This window comes from Biomphalaria glabrata, chromosome 9 (assembly GCF_947242115.1).
Source record: "Biomphalaria glabrata chromosome 9, xgBioGlab47.1, whole genome shotgun sequence".
NCBI lineage: Eukaryota > Metazoa > Mollusca > Gastropoda > Planorbidae > Biomphalaria > Biomphalaria glabrata.
The window spans coordinates 9,374,034-9,391,984 of NC_074719.1; the positions used below are offsets into that span (position 1 = coordinate 9,374,034).

The 17,951-nt window shown below is 35.2% G+C and overlaps 1 protein-coding gene across 5 annotated transcripts in view; it reads left to right on the top strand.

The window, feature by feature from the left end:
- The first annotated feature begins 228 nt into the window (after positions 1 to 228).
- LOC106062265 (zinc metalloproteinase/disintegrin-like) overlaps positions 229 to 17,951 on the top strand; it is a 29,180-nt gene continuing 11,457 nt past the window's right edge. For 2 of the 5 annotated variants that reach the window (XM_056040530.1, XM_056040534.1), the window contains exons 1-10: positions 229 to 298; positions 828 to 905; positions 5,536 to 5,590; positions 6,942 to 7,038; positions 7,783 to 7,857; positions 10,079 to 10,227; positions 11,261 to 11,283; positions 14,875 to 14,983; positions 15,101 to 15,193; positions 17,791 to 17,926. In XM_056040530.1, the coding sequence (XP_055896505.1) occupies positions 241 to 298; positions 828 to 905; positions 5,536 to 5,590; positions 6,942 to 7,038; positions 7,783 to 7,857; positions 10,079 to 10,227; positions 11,261 to 11,283; positions 14,875 to 14,983; positions 15,101 to 15,193; positions 17,791 to 17,926 (873 nt within the window). In that variant the 5' untranslated portion in view covers positions 229 to 240. Of the gene's footprint in view, positions 333 to 620; positions 670 to 827; positions 917 to 5,535; positions 5,591 to 6,941; positions 7,039 to 7,782; positions 7,858 to 10,078; positions 10,228 to 11,260; positions 11,284 to 14,874; positions 14,984 to 15,100; positions 15,194 to 17,790; positions 17,927 to 17,951 lie in introns of those variants that run through there. The other 3 variants (XM_056040532.1, XM_056040531.1, XM_056040533.1) reach the window with 3 other exon arrangements.

Below are 17,951 nucleotides of genomic sequence, written 5' to 3' on the forward strand. Positions count from 1 at the left end.
TCAGTCTGATTTAAATGCAAGGGCAACCAGATATTAAATAGAAAGGAAAGAGATTTAACGGAGTGAAAAGAAACAGAGTAAATGAAAAATAAAAAATAAAAAACAGGGAAGTGAACACGTCGACCTGGAAAATCAACGCGACTCTGATCAATGCACTAAGCAGCTTGTGACTTATGCCATTTTTATTATTACTGATAAGATAAGAATAAGGTAATAAAGGTATAAATAGTTCGTTGAAGAATGTGTCTGAGTGCAAATGTTTGTTTTAAATTCTTCCAGTTCGTTCTTTTCTCACACAGTAAATTCTTAACAGTTTTTTTTTTAATTAGTTGGTAATGATTAGTTTTATAAATATCTAAGAAATATTTGTTTTGCGAATCACAGTTTTAAAATTTCTACGAAAGCAAATATATATATATATTCAAACTTTCAAATACTATTTCCAATTTAATTCCATTCTTTAACCAATCTAGTGTTCAAATTCTCAGTTTCTAGCCTATGCATGATGTATTTTCGGCATTTCAATGTTATCAACAATTAGTTGAAAATATGTCTTGTTTAAAGAAAACATTTCACGTGAAAAATTTCGAACTAAAATATGCAACAAGATTAGAACGGAACAATGAAGAGAAAAAATGACATTTCTACCGAGACACGTAAACACTAAAAGTGATGCTGATTTACTATACAAAATATACACTTCTAATGTATCCACTTATGTTCAGTCAATCCGGAATATAAGCTTCTAATTGTTATCATAACGTTTTGATAAAGAGTCACTATTTTTATCTTTCAAAAAGAATTATAAAGTGTTTATTTCATTTCAGAAATGACGAGAATAAAGGAGAAATGTTTTGTTGCATTAGCGGTGTTTGTTAGTTCTTTATTGTTCCATTTGGCCACAGGTAGGAACATAGTAAACAAAACCAATTTTTTATTAAAGATTTTTTATCATTCTTTATATAGTGCAACTTATATACTACACTATGCTAATTGCGCGATACCTCTTTATCTCTTTAGTGTTGGCGTCTTTCCTGCTATGGCATGCTCAGTTCGCTATGCTCTATCTCTTTTGTGGACTTGTGGGGGAAGGGGGTATCTGGGAGAAGGGTTTTCGTTCTGTATTGAAGCGCTCATCAAGCACAACTCTGCTCGAGCCAAATAAAAAAAATGTCTGCCGTATATCAAAATTTGAATAGTTGAGTATAGTAGTATCTGTGGGTGTGTTTTAGTTGCTATTGCTTCACTTAATTGTCAAATCTCTGCTTAATCAAAAGTTTATTATGATTGGCCGCTGTGACCATGTACTATGATTAGGACCTAAGACCATTGACTTCTTCTGTACAGGCAAGTTAGTCCAATGGTACTTCGTTGTTCCAAATTATATAAAAATTACATAGATTCAATTTAAAATAATGTATACTGATCAGCTCAAAGACTCAAGAGAAAGTGGCCATTGAACGCAGTCAACAGAGCCTTAAATAGTGTATTAAAGGGGACTAACGCTTCTTGACACAAAAAAAGTAACTGCCCTTATTATCCCTCTTGTCACAGCCGCCTTCAGTGGTACATAGATTATAGCTCAATTTACAGAACACTTTTTGTAGCCGTAGAGTTTGTACTGCTCATTATGTTATAAATTAAAACATTTCGTATTAAGGTGTTTTGGATTTTTAAAAATCTTCTTCCAGCATTTATCACTGTGTGCTCTCCTTTCTCCACGAACAGCTGTTATTAGCCTGCCCTTGATACTTATCTTTAGTATTCAAATATATCTGAAAGTATCTAAGTTCTTAACAGGATTACATAGAGAGCCTGTTTAAGACAAATGTTTAAATGCGTCTACTAAATAGTTGACACATGGGTAACCTGTTTGGCAATCATTGCTGGTAGGGAGTGTGTGTGTTTCTATGGTGACGGTGGGATGAGGTTAGCGATTGGTTGTGAGTGATGCAACATGGGTGGCATTGTCGTCATTTGGTCTAAGTTAGAACAGACGACTCAAGAACGTGAGACTTTGTTTTAAAATATTATTACTTAAGTCTACTACATTTATTTCATCTCATATTAACTTGATTTTGGCTATATAATAAATAAGGTTATATTACGTTTTGCTCAGAAGGAAGTAATTCAAATTATTTGAAGTTTTAATAGTTAAGCTATATCCCGCCTACAACGGTTTAGTTGTCTACCAGCAGTTTGGTGCTACAAGACAACGACCGGTAACAACAACACTGATGCTCCGTGGTTAACACTTACAGTTAACGGTTTTGTTTTAAATCGACTTTAAAAAAAAATTTATCTTGTTACAGTGACTGTATCTGTTGCAATGAAAATGAACTTGCGTTTTAAATCAAAAACATTTCGTATAAAGCTGTATTGGTTTTCACAAACATGGAGTTAACAATGTATAACGTCAAAAGGGTAAACCTACAAATGTTGAAAACTGATTTATCTTTTAATTGTAGCTCACTTTGATACAATCCTATCAAATCATTTTAAATTGTCACGCAAACGAATTTTGAAATCAATTTATTCCTTTTCAACTAACATGTTACATCCAACAAAAACTCTTATCTCTCTCTATGTTATCAATCTCTCATCGCGAACAAATGTTTTCACTCTTTCTCTCCTAACTGACGATGCCAACTTTGATTTGACCCCCTTAAACTTAATGATTTTTGGTTTTATAAACTCAAATTTGTGCTGTGAAAAAAAAAAGAGCATGCATTCTCCTATAATCCAATAATAAAAATATAACATTTTCTGATTACAAACAAAAAAGTGATTGAAGTTTAATCATAACAGGATAGTGAAATAAAAATGAGTGAAATAAATAATTCTATCGAAACTAACAAAATAATTACGGAGAGAAAGAGTTAAGTCTTTAGGTATAGATATTGCTTTTACCAGCTTAAATGTTTTCTAATATTTTTGGGGATTTATTAAAATACCGCAAAGAACAATTCTCAATTTTAGGGGGCAAAATTACGATCATATTTTATTGGCAAACTGGTAATAAATTTTACTTCACAGATGTAGCTGTAAAAGTAACATTAGTCCCCTTTATACTTGTGTAGACAATTATGTTATAAGTTTAATAGTCATCTATTTTTAACTTCAAATTTTTTAGCGACATCAGAATAGAGGGGACTGCTTCAACTTTTAGCTTTATTTGGGATAGGCGCACGGACGGACGGACATACCCAAACGGAACTAATAGAAGCTTTCAAGTATTGCTACTTATAAAAACATACGTTTGTGTTTGCAATTCTTTAATATAACTTCAGTTGATTAATACTGTAATAAAATAAAGTGACTGTTTGGGTAAAGGTACTGCAAGTGGTCGATGGAAGACGTGCGGGTCTCCATTAGCATTTGTATCATTTAAGAAACAATCAGAAACCTTATAAAAAAAAGTCCGGTACAGTCTATAATGTTATTTACATATCTTCGAATGCACATCCATTGTTCTGTGCTAGCGAGTATGTACTTAGTTGCTATTACACACTATTAATAACGTATCACACCACTTACATTGGAGTTGTCAAGTTCCTGAGTTAGCTGTGGCGCTTTTATCAACATTAGCAATTAAGGTGATGTAACATTATTAATTTATTTCTTTTAAAAAATGTAATACACTAGGTTAAGGGTACAAACGTTTGGTGAAGGAGAGTTGTCACAGAGAAGGCGTGTCAACTCATTAAGGTGTATGGGCCACATAAAAGCTTACTAATACCTGAGGGGCAGCAGCCAAAAATCAGTTTCAAAACAGCCTAGTTTTATGTAAATTAGAAACAATACAATAGGATACAATAATTAATGTCCCTTAGTTAGCTAAATTTCTATAACAATTGAACAATAAAAATTACTATGATTACGCATTATTTTCTTTGTCCTGATGCTTGACATCTTTTCTGGATACAAGTTTATTAATGTCAGGTTGAAAATTGATTGCCACTGACACGTTCATCACTGATGACTACTTTAATCAGATAATCTCGAACGGTGTTTTTGTACCCTTCATAATGGATAAGAAATTCTCAGAGATAAGTGCTTGCAAACATAGCAAGAATTCTTGCTGCAAATTTCCGCAATTCAACTTGCGGTTCAGGTAAATAACTGTAACATTTTGGCACAGCCATTTCTATATACTTCACTAAACTTCACTTTCAACAAAGAATCTGACTGCTATTCTATCGGCAGTCAACAGCAGCATTTTCAAAAGCAAATTAAAATGGAGATACAGACAACTAAAATTCTTGCTCTTATGAAACGAAGTCACGAAAAAGATTATTGAAAGCATGTAATAACGATTCCAGGTGTATGACATATTTACCAAATGTTGTAGCCGTATTTAATCTTTTTAGTTCCTGACACGTTGTGAAGTGAACAAGATTTTATCAGAATGTTTGGTTTATCTACACTACAGTCGTACTTAGCTAGAAAGCACTTCACATCAACACACGCAGTTCTGACAATTTAGTCTTTATTTTGAAGTTTCAAGTTTTGCAGGTGACCAGTGAGATCAACTGCTAATGCCGAATCCTGAACATATTCGTCACTTTGGAAATGTTCAACAGGTTCACCTTTCATGTTCAGAAACAATACAGTTTCCTTACGCAGTGCAAAAAATCTCTTCAATACTTTATGACAGGAGAGCCAGAGGACAAAGTGTCCAATGTCATCCAGAAACACTGAAATGAGCACATTTAAAATTAGCCTCAGTCTCTCTTATTTTGTGAGCAGCTTTGCATCAAAACCATTTCATTTCATCATGGTTGGTGCGCCATCTGTTGTTAGACTAGCTAGCTTTACCAAAGGTAAATCGCACTGCAATATCATCTCCTATTATTTTTTAAAAACATCCTCGCTTGTTGTGGTGTTATGCACAGAAAAGAGCTCAAATAGTTCCTCATCTATCTCAAAATTCCTGTCACAGGCCCTTATGAATATAGCCGTGCTACACCCGCTAGATCAGTTGATTCATGGAGAGCCAATGAAAAGAATTCAAATTCAGTTACTTTGTTCATTAATTGTTTAGGCAAGCTGACGGACATGTCATTTATTCTATCTGCCAGTGTTCCTAGTTAACGTTATTTCTTTGAATGTTTCCACCATTTTCTGGACAAATTACTTCGGAACACTCCTTCATAAACTCCCCTTCACTAAATGACTTGATAGGGCTTGCAGCTAAGCAATTATGTTAGATAAATGTAGCAGGCATTCTCTGCAGACTCACTCTCGTTGTTCAGTTTAGCAAATACTATTTTTCAATTCAAGTAGCTTGCCATCTCTTATTTTCCAACGTAATAATTTAACATTATTTTGATAATTTTTCAGGTGGACAAGCGAGTCGCATGCAAAATGGTCGTGGGCCGCATGCGGTCCCCGAACTCCATGTTAGACATGCCTGTCGCAGAGGTGTAAAATAAACAATAATTGTAAACACACTTGGCTGTGGGGCATCAACCACACATAAGAATAAAACAAGTTAAGTGTTTTTAACTCAATTATTATGTTTCGACGTTTCAGCGCAACTCTATGTAGCGGAAGGATATTTTGTGATTGATGACGAGACAGTGCAAATGTAAGTTACTTGAGTATTTTTTAAAATTTATTTATTTTATTAAAACAAAAATAAAACTGCTTTTGAAGTGGAGTTGATAGGCTTTTAGTGTCATTAATAGAATAAAATATTGTTGCATCTAATTTGACGAATAACAACCATTACTTTCTAAGCGAGACGTCTTTGCTTCTAATTGACATTTTCATACATGTCGGGAAAACTATAACTATCTAGCGCAGCGGTTCTCAACCTTTTATGCTCGGCGACCCCTTTTTACAATCCGTCTATCTGCCGCGACCCCCACCCCACACACACACACATACGGCAGTAGAAGAATAGACATTAATAATGTATATTTTCGATGGTCTTAGGCGACCCCTGGCAAATCGCGATCCACAGGTTTAGAACCCCTGATCTAGCGTTTTGTTTGTTGGTGTATCAGGTGTACGATATAAAAGACATGCTGATGTCTTACGTATTTAAATGTATACAATAAATTGTGTGGCAGTTTTTAGCACTATATGATCAGATTTCTAACATTTTCCGTTTTGTTTCTTCATTTTTGTTTCTTGCCTCGATAGTTGGCTACATTGAATTTCAATTTTCCGTTTTGTTACTTCATTTATTTTTTGTTGCCTAGATAGTTGGCTACATTGAATTTCAATTTTCAGTTTTGTTACTTCATTTATTTTTTGTTGCCTAGATAGTTGGCTACATTGAATTTCAATTTTCAGTTTTGTTACTTCATTTATTTTTTGTTGCCTAGATAGTTGGCTACATTGAATTTCAATTTTCAGTTTTGTTACTTCATTTATTTTTTGTTGCCTAGATAGTTGGCTACATTGAATTTCAATTTTCCGTTTTGTTACTTCATTTATTTTTTGTTGCCTAGATAGTTGGCTACATTGAATTTCAATTTTCAGTTTTGTTACTTCATTTATTTTTTGTTGCCTTGATAGTTGGCAACATTGAATTTCAATTTTCAGTTTTGTTACTTCATTTATTTTTTGTTGCCTTGATAGTTGGCTACATTGAATTTCAATTTTCAGTTTTGTTACTTCATTTATTTTTTGTTGCCTTGATAGTTGGCTACATTGAATTTCAATTTTCAGTTTTGTTACTTCATTTTTTTGTTGCCTAGATAGTTGGCTACATTGAATTTCAATTTTCAGTTTTGTTACTTCATTTTTTTTGTTGCCTTGATAGTTGGCTACATTGAACTTCAATTTTGAGTTTTGTACTTTTGCTTTTGCTCAGTGTTGTGCTTCACAACGAAAGATATACCATATTATCCTAGTATTGGAAACAGACGCTACGTTTGAGCTTATATATATAAATCATATTAATGTTGACCAATTTATCTCCATTACAGGTACATACGTGAGATACCAGGCTCAGCAAGTCCAGCCACGAAAAGAGCACAAGCCGTGGCTGAACTAAACAAAGATATAATCTACATTTTGACTGAGGTTATGTGCTACTATTGTCCGTTTTTACAAAGTTTATATCAAATCACTGTCTGTCTGTCTGTCTGTCTGCTACAACATATTTGCACGTTACTTCTCCCACTTTTCATTCTTTAATCAACTTAAACATTTGTACAATTGTCGATGACAACTTATTAAATACTTTAAAAAACTAGAAAATTAACAAAATAATTAGTCGTAATTTATCAATTCGTTTTGCGACACTAAAAGCAAAGAAGAGGTAAGCTTTAAGTAGAGATTTAGGTCGTCGGCTAAAAATGTAAAACAAACAAAAGCGAGGACAGAAACTTTCACCCAGATAGAAGATAATAGGTTCCGAGTTCTAATCGATTGCTTGAAATTGCTCTTCTGAATTATATTACATTTTATAAAGGTCCAAAAGTTCCATTACCGATGATTGATTATAAAGTTTAGAAATGCAAATTGTATGTGTATATCACGCAAGTTTTGTAAAACTCTGGTTGTTGTTCAAGTTATTAATTATCTAGAACTATGTCTATTTTCATTTCCTTGCGATATTACTTTTTTTTTTCAAGCGAAATAAGATCATAGCCTAAATATTTCGTATCTATGGGAAGATCTGTCGGGGTCCGCCTACGAGTTTATATGAGAACACAAACTCTTTTTGAAATCTTGTTTTTAAATGTGTTGGAAACAAATGTGTCATTTATAATGCTTGTACAAAGTTTTAATTAGCGCTAATAAGATGTACTTTATTATTTCCAGGTAAACGCGTTGCTCGGATCATTAGCGATGAATGGTCTCAACGTTGAAGTACGAATAAAAAAACTCGACATTCTGGTAGGTCAGATGTGAACTAGTACTTTAAAAAACTCGACATTCTGGTAGGTCAGATGTGAACTAGTACTTTAAAAAACTCGACATTCTGGTAGGTCAGATGTGAACTTGTACTTTAAAAAACTCGACATTCTGGTAGGTCAGATGTGAACTTGTACTTTAAAAAACTCGACATTCTGGTAGGTCAGATGTGAACTAGTACTTTAAAAAACTCGACATTCTGGTAGGTCAGATGTGAACTTGTACTTTAAAAAAAAGGTTTATCGATGACAACAGCTTTTCATGTACTTTGCATGTATATGTACATATCTTTGACACGGGTACATAACTGACAAATCCGTTTTAATTATGTACTGGTAATAAAAATTATAGTGGAATATTTTTTTCTTTACATTTTGTTTTGGAGATTTCAATCAAAACTTAATATCGTATAGCTATTAGCCTATTTAATTTATAGCTTAATCTTGTCGTCATTAAATTTGCTTTCTGCTGTTTCTTTATTCTTTCTTTCTTTATTCTGTCTTTGTCTATTAACCTTAAAAAACGGAGGCCGTTTTCCAGAGATTCTCTAACAGAACTAACAGCGTCAGAAATCAATGTGAACGACCGCATTGTTAATGGTTGTGGACCATTTCATGTACCCTAGGCAGGACAATGTCCAATGATGCGTCACTGTTGTGGAAAATACACTATAGTGTCGGTGAGGCTAACAGCGCTTTGGGTCATCTCAGATTGAGATTATGGCAAAGTATATTAAAATGCCGTCCAAAAAAAAAAAAAATAGAAGCGGTGATTGTCACCATCCTTTTCCGGACGCACATCTCTTAAACCATCCTCCTTAAAGTTCGCTATAAAAGATGACCCATTCGGGATAGTCACGATAGTGTGTCCGACGCAGCGCAGCCGTCAAACGGTAAGTTATGATTTTATTCTGCAGAACGCGGTTATTGAGATAAACTCCGATTGGTGGCAAGGCAGGGAGACCTAGGTATTGCCCATGTAAGAAACTCTGCTGTGTGGCGTAGCGACTCATAGCCTCCATACAGATTTAGTAGACCATTGGACACGACTCTCCGCAGCTCGCGGACACTCTTGCAAGACGTACACCCCCGTTTCTTCTGACTCCCCGCAGTGTGGGCAACGGGCATCATATTCGAGCCGGAACCGGCCAAAGTATGCACCAATGGGGCAGCGTCTCGTACGCCACTGCGCTATTATCGTCTGTTCCGATCGTTTTAGCCTCCTCCACTCCTCCGCCTCGGTTAGGGTGGCGCATGTGCTGCTAGATTCTCCTGGCAGTTTCGGATTCATCCCAGGATTTCAACCATTTTCCATGTACCCACTCTCGAATAACTGTCGTAGCCTGTTGAAACGTACTTGGGGTCTCGAAAGTGGGCTCGCCAGTGCTTCTTTTGTCGCTATAGCATCAGCCACGGCATTGCCCCATCACGCCGCAGTACGAGTGCACCCGCTGCATAAAGATGACAGCTCCGATAAATCGGCGGATGTTATTTGCGGCGCCGAGTGCCTCTTCCACTGTATGTAACTTTTCCCCTAAGCCAGCCAGCAGGACTGGGAATCAGGGACCATTACAACGGTAGTGGCAACGGTTTTGGAGGACACGGTTAAGTGACATTGTTTTCGCAGTTAGTTCAGCATCGAAACTACATGCAGCGAGGCCGCATGTGCCTGACAGCTGAACATGGTTATTTGAAAGGTCGACTTGACAGCGTATGTCCTTTATAGAGCGATAGCGCCTTTGATAGAATAGTTCGAAGAGATTTAATTGCATTCTATAGATTAGCTAGGTTTCAAAGCCATGCAAAAGTATGGTGAGAATCACCGCTTTGTATCTGTCTTCCCCTCTTCACCCTGTTGGTAAGAGCAGTTTTGCCGGGCTTAGTATCTAAGCCACACGAGCAGGCCAGGTGTTGGATCTAGTTGTCTGAGGCTACTAAATATGCATGTCAGTAGCCGGTTAGGTGTATTTTATAGGCAATGGGCGCTTATCTCCATTGACACCCCCTGGCCAAGACAACCTTTGAAACCTCTCCTATACATATTCGTGCATAATCATGTTAGGGTATCTGAATTTTTTTTTTCTACTATGGTGTGACCCGCACAACACTAGCAACGCCTCTGTATTTATATTTTTTTTTAAATAGCAAAACATAAACATTAAAGACATTTGTTATTCATCATTTAATTTGATCTTTCGTTCCAGAGTACCAATATTATTCCTCCCAGTTCTATTTTACCAGGCACAGAAAATGTTGTAGAACCTTCAGATGCTATAAAGACATTTGACAACTGGCTAGTAGCGCAAAACTCGTACAATAACATACACTACGATTTTGCACAATATTGGACAGGGTAATACTTTAAATTTATGTAACTTCAAAATATAGAGTTTTTTTCCAGAAACAATAGGTAATACTGTGGCATTTTACGTCTCGAGAGACGATCTTTTCCCTTTGCAACTTCTTGTGTGACTAAAGAGGCCAATCCTTGATACACAGCTGCAGTCACAGGTTGGGCATATGTAATCACCAGGCGCTTTTCGATTTCTAAGAGCTTAATGTCGCGCTTGCATATATCAGTATACCTTAAGTGGGCTACCCGCAGCTCTCCTGGCTTCTGTTAGATCACCCTACAGAATGTCTTGTGGGAGTTGACCTTGTGGCCTTTTGTGAACATGTCCAACCCCAGCCAAGGCGTGTACTACTGTAAACAGCGCGGATGTCCGCGTTAGGTAATTCTAACGATACGAGACTACCGTACATGTGCCTACGAGTAAATTTTAAGACCCATTATGAAAAAAAGGTAATATAATTGTTGTGGACGGTCATTGACTTGTACCACCAAGCTGCTGGTAGACAACTAAATCGATGTTGCCGTATTATATTTTAACTTATAAAATTTAAAATAACTTGACTAACTTCTTTGTGAACATGTTAATAAATAAATAATTGTAATAGACTTTAGTAATAATATAAAAATAGTTTTATAATTAAAATAATTTTAACTCACATAAAAAAACACGTCTTTTCACTCTGGCAATCTGGAGTTGTACCTAAGAATGCTGACGACAATGCCGCTTATCTTGCGACATTCAACCCACGTGGCCATCAACCAATCGCTAATCTCGTCTCATCGTCAACATAGAAACACACACACTCCATAACAAAAATGTACCTTCAAAGAATGCAGTTTAAAATTTAAGCCATTTAAATTATATTGGCTATGCAGCAATGAAATGTTTCTATACAATGTCTTAATAATCTATTGAATTATGCAAATAAAAAGGTAAAGGTTTGAGTTTATTTTAGCGATCTAGTTTTAAACTCCTATTTTATCCGTGTTGAAATTTACAATTTACCATATATAATATATAAATATTCTTCAGGTACAAGTTGAAAGATTTCGACGGTATGTTTCTTTCATTCTTCTTATTGTTTTATTTATAACCCTCCGCCATCCCCGTTTGATCACACTGTTCCCGAGTCCGAACCTGACTCTCCGCCATCCCCGTTTGATCACACTGTTCCCGAGTCCGAACCTGACTCTCCGCCATCCCCGTTTGATCACACTGTTCCCGAGTCCGAACCTGACTCTCCGCCATCCCCGTTTGATCACACTGTTCCCGAGTCCGAACCTGACTCTCCGCCATCCCCGTTTGATCACACTGTTCCCGAGTCCGAACCTGACTCTCCGCCATCCCCGTTTGATCACACTGTTCCCGAGTCCGAACCTGACTCTCCGCCATCCCCGTTTGATCACACTGTTCCCGAGTCCGAACCTGACTCTCCGCCATCCCCGTTTGATCACGCTGTTCCCGAGACCGAACCTAACCCTCCGCCATCCCAGCCTTCATGTTGGAGATTTAAGCTAGGTGGTTGGTCGTTTTGCTAGCCGAAGGAGACTCTTTGACTCCTTTGAGTGACTGTTCCACAAAATATTAAGTGGAGAAACGACATATTATTAACTACATTATTAACTAACGGAAAAAGAGGCACATTTTTAGAAAAAGACAAGGTTACAAAGACAGTTTGTGTGGAAACACAAACTTAAAATCGGCCCCCGAAGTGGTCCACCCAGGCAGACTTCAATATTTTCAGAAAGAACATCCAAATGAAATTATATCAAAGACAAATGAGAGATAAGAATGGAGAAACAAGATTGACAGATCTTGTGTAGTGCCCCAATGGTGCTGCAGATCAAGGGATAGGTGCAAGTGAATGCAAGGTTAGATGTGAACCTGGCCTAATTGGTTCCCCTTTCAGACCTTGTGGTCTATAGGGCAGATGATGTAAAGTTCATGTTTTTTGTGGCCTACGGTTAACGAGGGTGTCATGTAGCCAGCACAACGACCAGCCGCCTTTGCTTTTCCCCAACTAATGTCAGGTACCCATTGGATCTGGGTAGACTCAGAGGCGCCCAAGGATTTCGAAGTTAAAAATCCCAGTCTTCACCAGGATTCGAACCCGGGACACTCGGTTCGGAAGCCAAGCGCTTTACCGAGCCTCTCCTGGACTTTATATAATGTTATTGTTTTGAAATAAGCTTAATCTGTCATTTGTGTTTTCACTGTAGTCACTACAATATATTCAAGAAAATGAAGTTTGTAAGATTACTATTCGTTTTAAATTAGGTCTAACTAATAATGCATACTAATTAGCTTTTCTCTTTAAAAAACTGCTTGCATAACTGATTTTAAAAATTAGATTTTTCGCTTTCAAGAAAAAAAAAAGTAGCCATTGCATCAGAACTTTTAATGGTCTAAAATTTTGTGATGTCGGATTTTCAATATCCTTCATAGTTTACGAGATCTCCCAGTCTTCGAACCCGGGACCCTCGGTTCGGAATCTAAGCGCTTTACCGAGCCTCTCCTGGACTTTACGTAATGTAATTGTTTTGAAAAAGCTTCAACTGTTATTAGAATTCTCAATAGTTCCACTTTTAAAAGAAAGTTTAAGAAATTGAAATTTATAAGATTACTATTCGTTTTAAATTAGGTTTAACTTATATTGCATACTAATTAGCTTTTTCTCTTTAAAAAACTGCTTGCATAACTGATTTTAAAAATTAAAAAAAAAAAGTAGCCGTTGCATCAGAACTTTGAATGGTCTAAAATATTGTGATGTCGGATTTTCAATATCTTTTCTAGTTTACGAGATCTAAACGGGACGGACGGACAGACGGACAGACATTTCGCACAAAACTAAAAGCGTCTTTTTCCCTTTCGGGGGCCGCTAAAAAGCAAGGTTGGTCGCTTTCAAAATGCTTTGAATCGCAGGGCGCCTAAATAATTTACAACTGGCTTCAATCCGACAGACAATGCTGTAGAGTTACATGGGTACTGATGTATTTGTTAATGTGTTCTTCTACCATTATTAGGACGGTTGGGTGACCTGAGTTTATCTAAAATTTATTTCATTTATCATTTAGTCTGAATGCATTATAAAAAAGTAATCCCTTTTGTAGATTTACAAATTAAGCGAATGTTCCTAAATGAGTATTAACTAAAAATTCAGTTATTCAAGAAAGAAAACAATATATTTAATGACCAGCCATTAATATATGCTCATTACTACCTTAGATCAGCGGTTCTCAACCTTTTAAGGTCAGCGACCTCTTTTACAATTACCCACTATACGGCGACCCCCAACCGTAAAATTAATTTCGTTTATAAGCATAAGTAACTGCTAATGTTATACAATCCTAATTATAATGTAAATACTTAATATGCATTGCCAAACTTTTATGTTAAATCCATGTGTTATTATATTTCGATTTATATATATTAGTCGTTATAATTAAATGACAAATTTTAAACATGGTAATGAAAAGACTTGCATTAGTTTACATTAAATTTCCTATCAGTAGTTACATTGTGCAAACTTATGCCTTAATTATTTCTGATTCATATATTCGGCTTATAGAACTTCGTTACAAAATGACGCATTTGAGTTTTTAAATGTTACTGTCAATAAATTGGGTATAAAATGATGACGTATAATTAAATAAAAATGAAATTCTGTAAGTAGTTACGTCACAACATTTCCATTGAAATAATATCCAGGATTCCAAATGCGTAACGTTTCGTTATTCAGTGAGTTACATTCATTGAAACTGTTAAAAATATTGATAAGGATAGGAAAATTATATGCTACAATATAAAAGCTTGAGATCCTTCTTATCTATCATCGAAAATTATTTTATAAAAAAAAATTAACTTCCAATGGAATATTAAAAAATCCATATTTTCGATGGTTTTAGACGACCCCTGGCAAATTGTCAATCGATCCCCCAGAAGTCGCGATCCACAGTTTGAGAACCCCTTCCTTAGATGAAAATTGTATGTACCAATGCGCGAATTCAGTTAGTATCCAAGGAACATTTATGACAGGTTTTATCAACGGTTTTGATTTCTAAAGGGGACATTCATACATGCATACATGCGTACATACATACATACATACATACGAACGCACGTACATACATACATACATACATACATACATACATACATACATACATACATACATACATACATACATACATACATACATACATACATACATACATACATACATACATACATACATACGAACGTACGTACATACATACATACATACATACATACATACATACATACATACATACATACATACCTACATACATACATACATACGTACGTACGTACGTACATACATACATACATACATACATACATACATACATACGTACATACATACGTATATACATACATACATACATACATACATACATACATACGTACATACATACATACATACATACGTACATACATACATACATGCATGCATACATACATACATACATACATACATACATACATACATACATACATACATACATACATACATACATACATACATACATACTCTGCTTAATATTATAGATGTGTAGGATAGCTGATCTCTTGCTGTAATAGTCACTCTAATTTGACACGAATTATTACGAATTATTCATTTAAAGGTTGGACCTATTTAGGAACAATTTGCCAACCAAAGGATGCTGACCACATTGAAGTGTTTGATGGTACGTACTGGACAGCACTGGGCACTGCTCATCAAATTTGCAAATTGTGAGTTTTTAGATAAGCACATGTTTTATGATTTTATCAAAATTATACAATCAGTAATTAGGACATGAAATAAATTATCATATAAAGATTTATAAAATATACATAACTATTTTTCAGACTTGGATCGCAACATAGTACTCACACTGATAATCGTTGGTTTTTACCTAGTTCTATTGCCAGCGACATACGAAATAAAATGGCCTCTCTTTCGTAAGTGTAAAACGAATATTGAATATTGAACTATACAAATATTAATGACTTGACCATAAACCTTACCGCGCAGTTGATATTTTAGATCTTTCAAAGTTCCCTTCTTTTTTTCTTTTCTGAAATCAAAAAGTTTAATTTTTAAATTAACTATGCAGGTGGTTGTTTCATACTAATACACTATTTTTATAACTACTAATCAGGGCCGGTCTTAGGCCACTGCAACCTATGCGGCCGCAGTGGGCCCCGCACTTTCATAGGCGCGATGCGAATTCTTGTGTAAATTATTAAAATAAACCATTTTAACTTGTTATTAAAAGGTTCCAGGAATTCTCCTAAAGTTAAAAAAATATAAGAAAAAGTCATGAAATTCTTAAAATCTTCTGAAAACTGATGCAAATCTCCTTAAAACAGACAAAATTGTCATTTCTGGGTGTCATTCATAATGGAAAACGCCAATCCTAATCGCGATTAAAAAAAACAGCATTGTCAACTTTAACCAAAACAAAAAGTTCAAATACTTAATTTACTTCAATAGTCACTGGCATACAAATATAGATCTAAATCTATCTCGACCTCTTAGAAAAAAAAAAGCGATACTTTAGTAGTCGATAGTAAATCTAAAAGGCAAATCTGAATGTTTATCGGCTTTTTGTTGGAAAACCACTATCTACTGTAGATGGCTAATAAAGTTAATGTGACACTGATTTTGTACTTAGTAAAGTATCAATAAAATGCAAAGAGGAATTTAGTTTCTAATACAAAATCTTAATTTTCACTTATTATCCTTATCACAACCAAAATTAGGCCCCCGCGCAATCCGTTTCGCATAGGGCCCCGCAACCTGTAGGACCGGCCCTGCTACTAATAGTAAAAAACAACAACACAGAAGACTATTTAGCAGTGGCGTAGCTAGGATTGGGGGAGGAGGGGGGAGAATTTGAAAATCCCCTCGGGCCCCCACTTAAGGGGGGCCCCCAAATGAGCATTTTTTTACATTAAAAATTAAATATTTAGCAAAATGCAGGGTCCCCAAAGAGGTCAAGCCCTCCGGGCTCCCAATCGATGGAAAATTCCTAGCTATGCCCCTGCTAATTAGTAAAAAGGGTGAGCTTATAGCATTTTTTTTTTACATATTAATGCTAATGTTTATTTTTGTTTTCAAAAAATGTTTTAGAACATTTGTTTATACTAAATTTAATATTTTCTGTCATACTAGCTAAAAACATTTTTTTAAAGTTAACTTTTGTTTTGAAAGACTAAGAATCTGTTTAGTATGCATATAAGTTGAATATGATTTAAAGCAACAATTATTTTGCATATTTGCATACACCCCGGCATTAAACTAAATGTACCTCAGCTATATCCGAAGGCTTTGAATGAGACCTTGGGGGGGGGCTTGGCCTAATGCAACGCAATTAAAGAATTATAAAATCATTTCATAACATCAGTTAGGCCAAGTCTAGGTCAGGCTAACATTAAACTATATCTTCATAACTTTCGTGTAACTATTCATTTAATACATAGGAATATTAACAATGTACAAATAATAACATTAATAAATCTCCATATCCTGTGGTATCAAGTCATTAGTCGAACTAACAATACAACAGCATCAGTAACACTTTCGACCAGCGCACGTCTTTTCTTTTTTTTTTACAAAGCTTATATCAACTTTGTCTGTCTGTCTGTCTGTCTGTCTACCAAAAAATTTACTACACGTTATTTCTCCTGCATACAATCTCGGATCAAGCTGAAATTGTGCACAGCTATTTCTTTTACTTGACAACACAAGATTCAATAAAGAAACATTTAACTCTTAGTTAATTTACTATTAGTAATTAATAATTTTGTTTGGTATCACGAACTAGGGAAAGTGATAGTACTTGACTGAAGTGGTGGTACAAGCTGAATCAGTCCACTTTATAGGTCGCCGGTCTAAATTTGAAATACAGTGCTTTTTTTTTTACTTTTCTTGTATTTGAACGTTTATTATTAATTTATTAGTAAGTTAGGCAATCCATCACTGAGTACCGGCACCTATTTTGTTTACAAAGAAAAAGCACTATATATATATATATATATATATATATATATATATATATATATATATATATATATATACAAGCATATCCCCGTGCTGCGATACAATCAAAACCTAGACCCATGAGTTGTAGCCTTCTCGCCCCCCCCCCCCATGCAAACTCTACGTTTAAGTTAAACGCATCTTTCCCAACAACATACTTTTGGTCCTTGTCTATTCGGTAGGACAGCCTGTATTACAATTTACCTTTTTCATTTATCTATTTGTCTGTTGGACCGTCGGGGTGCTATGCCAGATTTGTCGACAGTCTTTCTCCATTCCTCTGCCTTTTGCCTTATATATATATATATATATATATATATATATATATATATATATTTATATATTTAATAAATTTACATAAAATATAAGAAAATCTATTGTTGCATTTTAATATGTTAAGATTAAATAAGCATTGGAACTAATTTGCTGTGCAAAAAATGGCATTAAAATCTTTGCATCATTTTATGTACATTTTATGTACATTTTATAAACATAGATTCATTAAAACAAACAGGCCAAATTGTCTTCTGCAAACGGACCCAGCATCCAGCAAACCATTTATAGAGTTTAGTGACTACACTGGACGTATCCTGAACCCTGATGTCACATGCCAAAGATATTTAAACTATTCCAACTCCTATATGTGCAAGGTAAATATAAGTCATTAAAAACGTG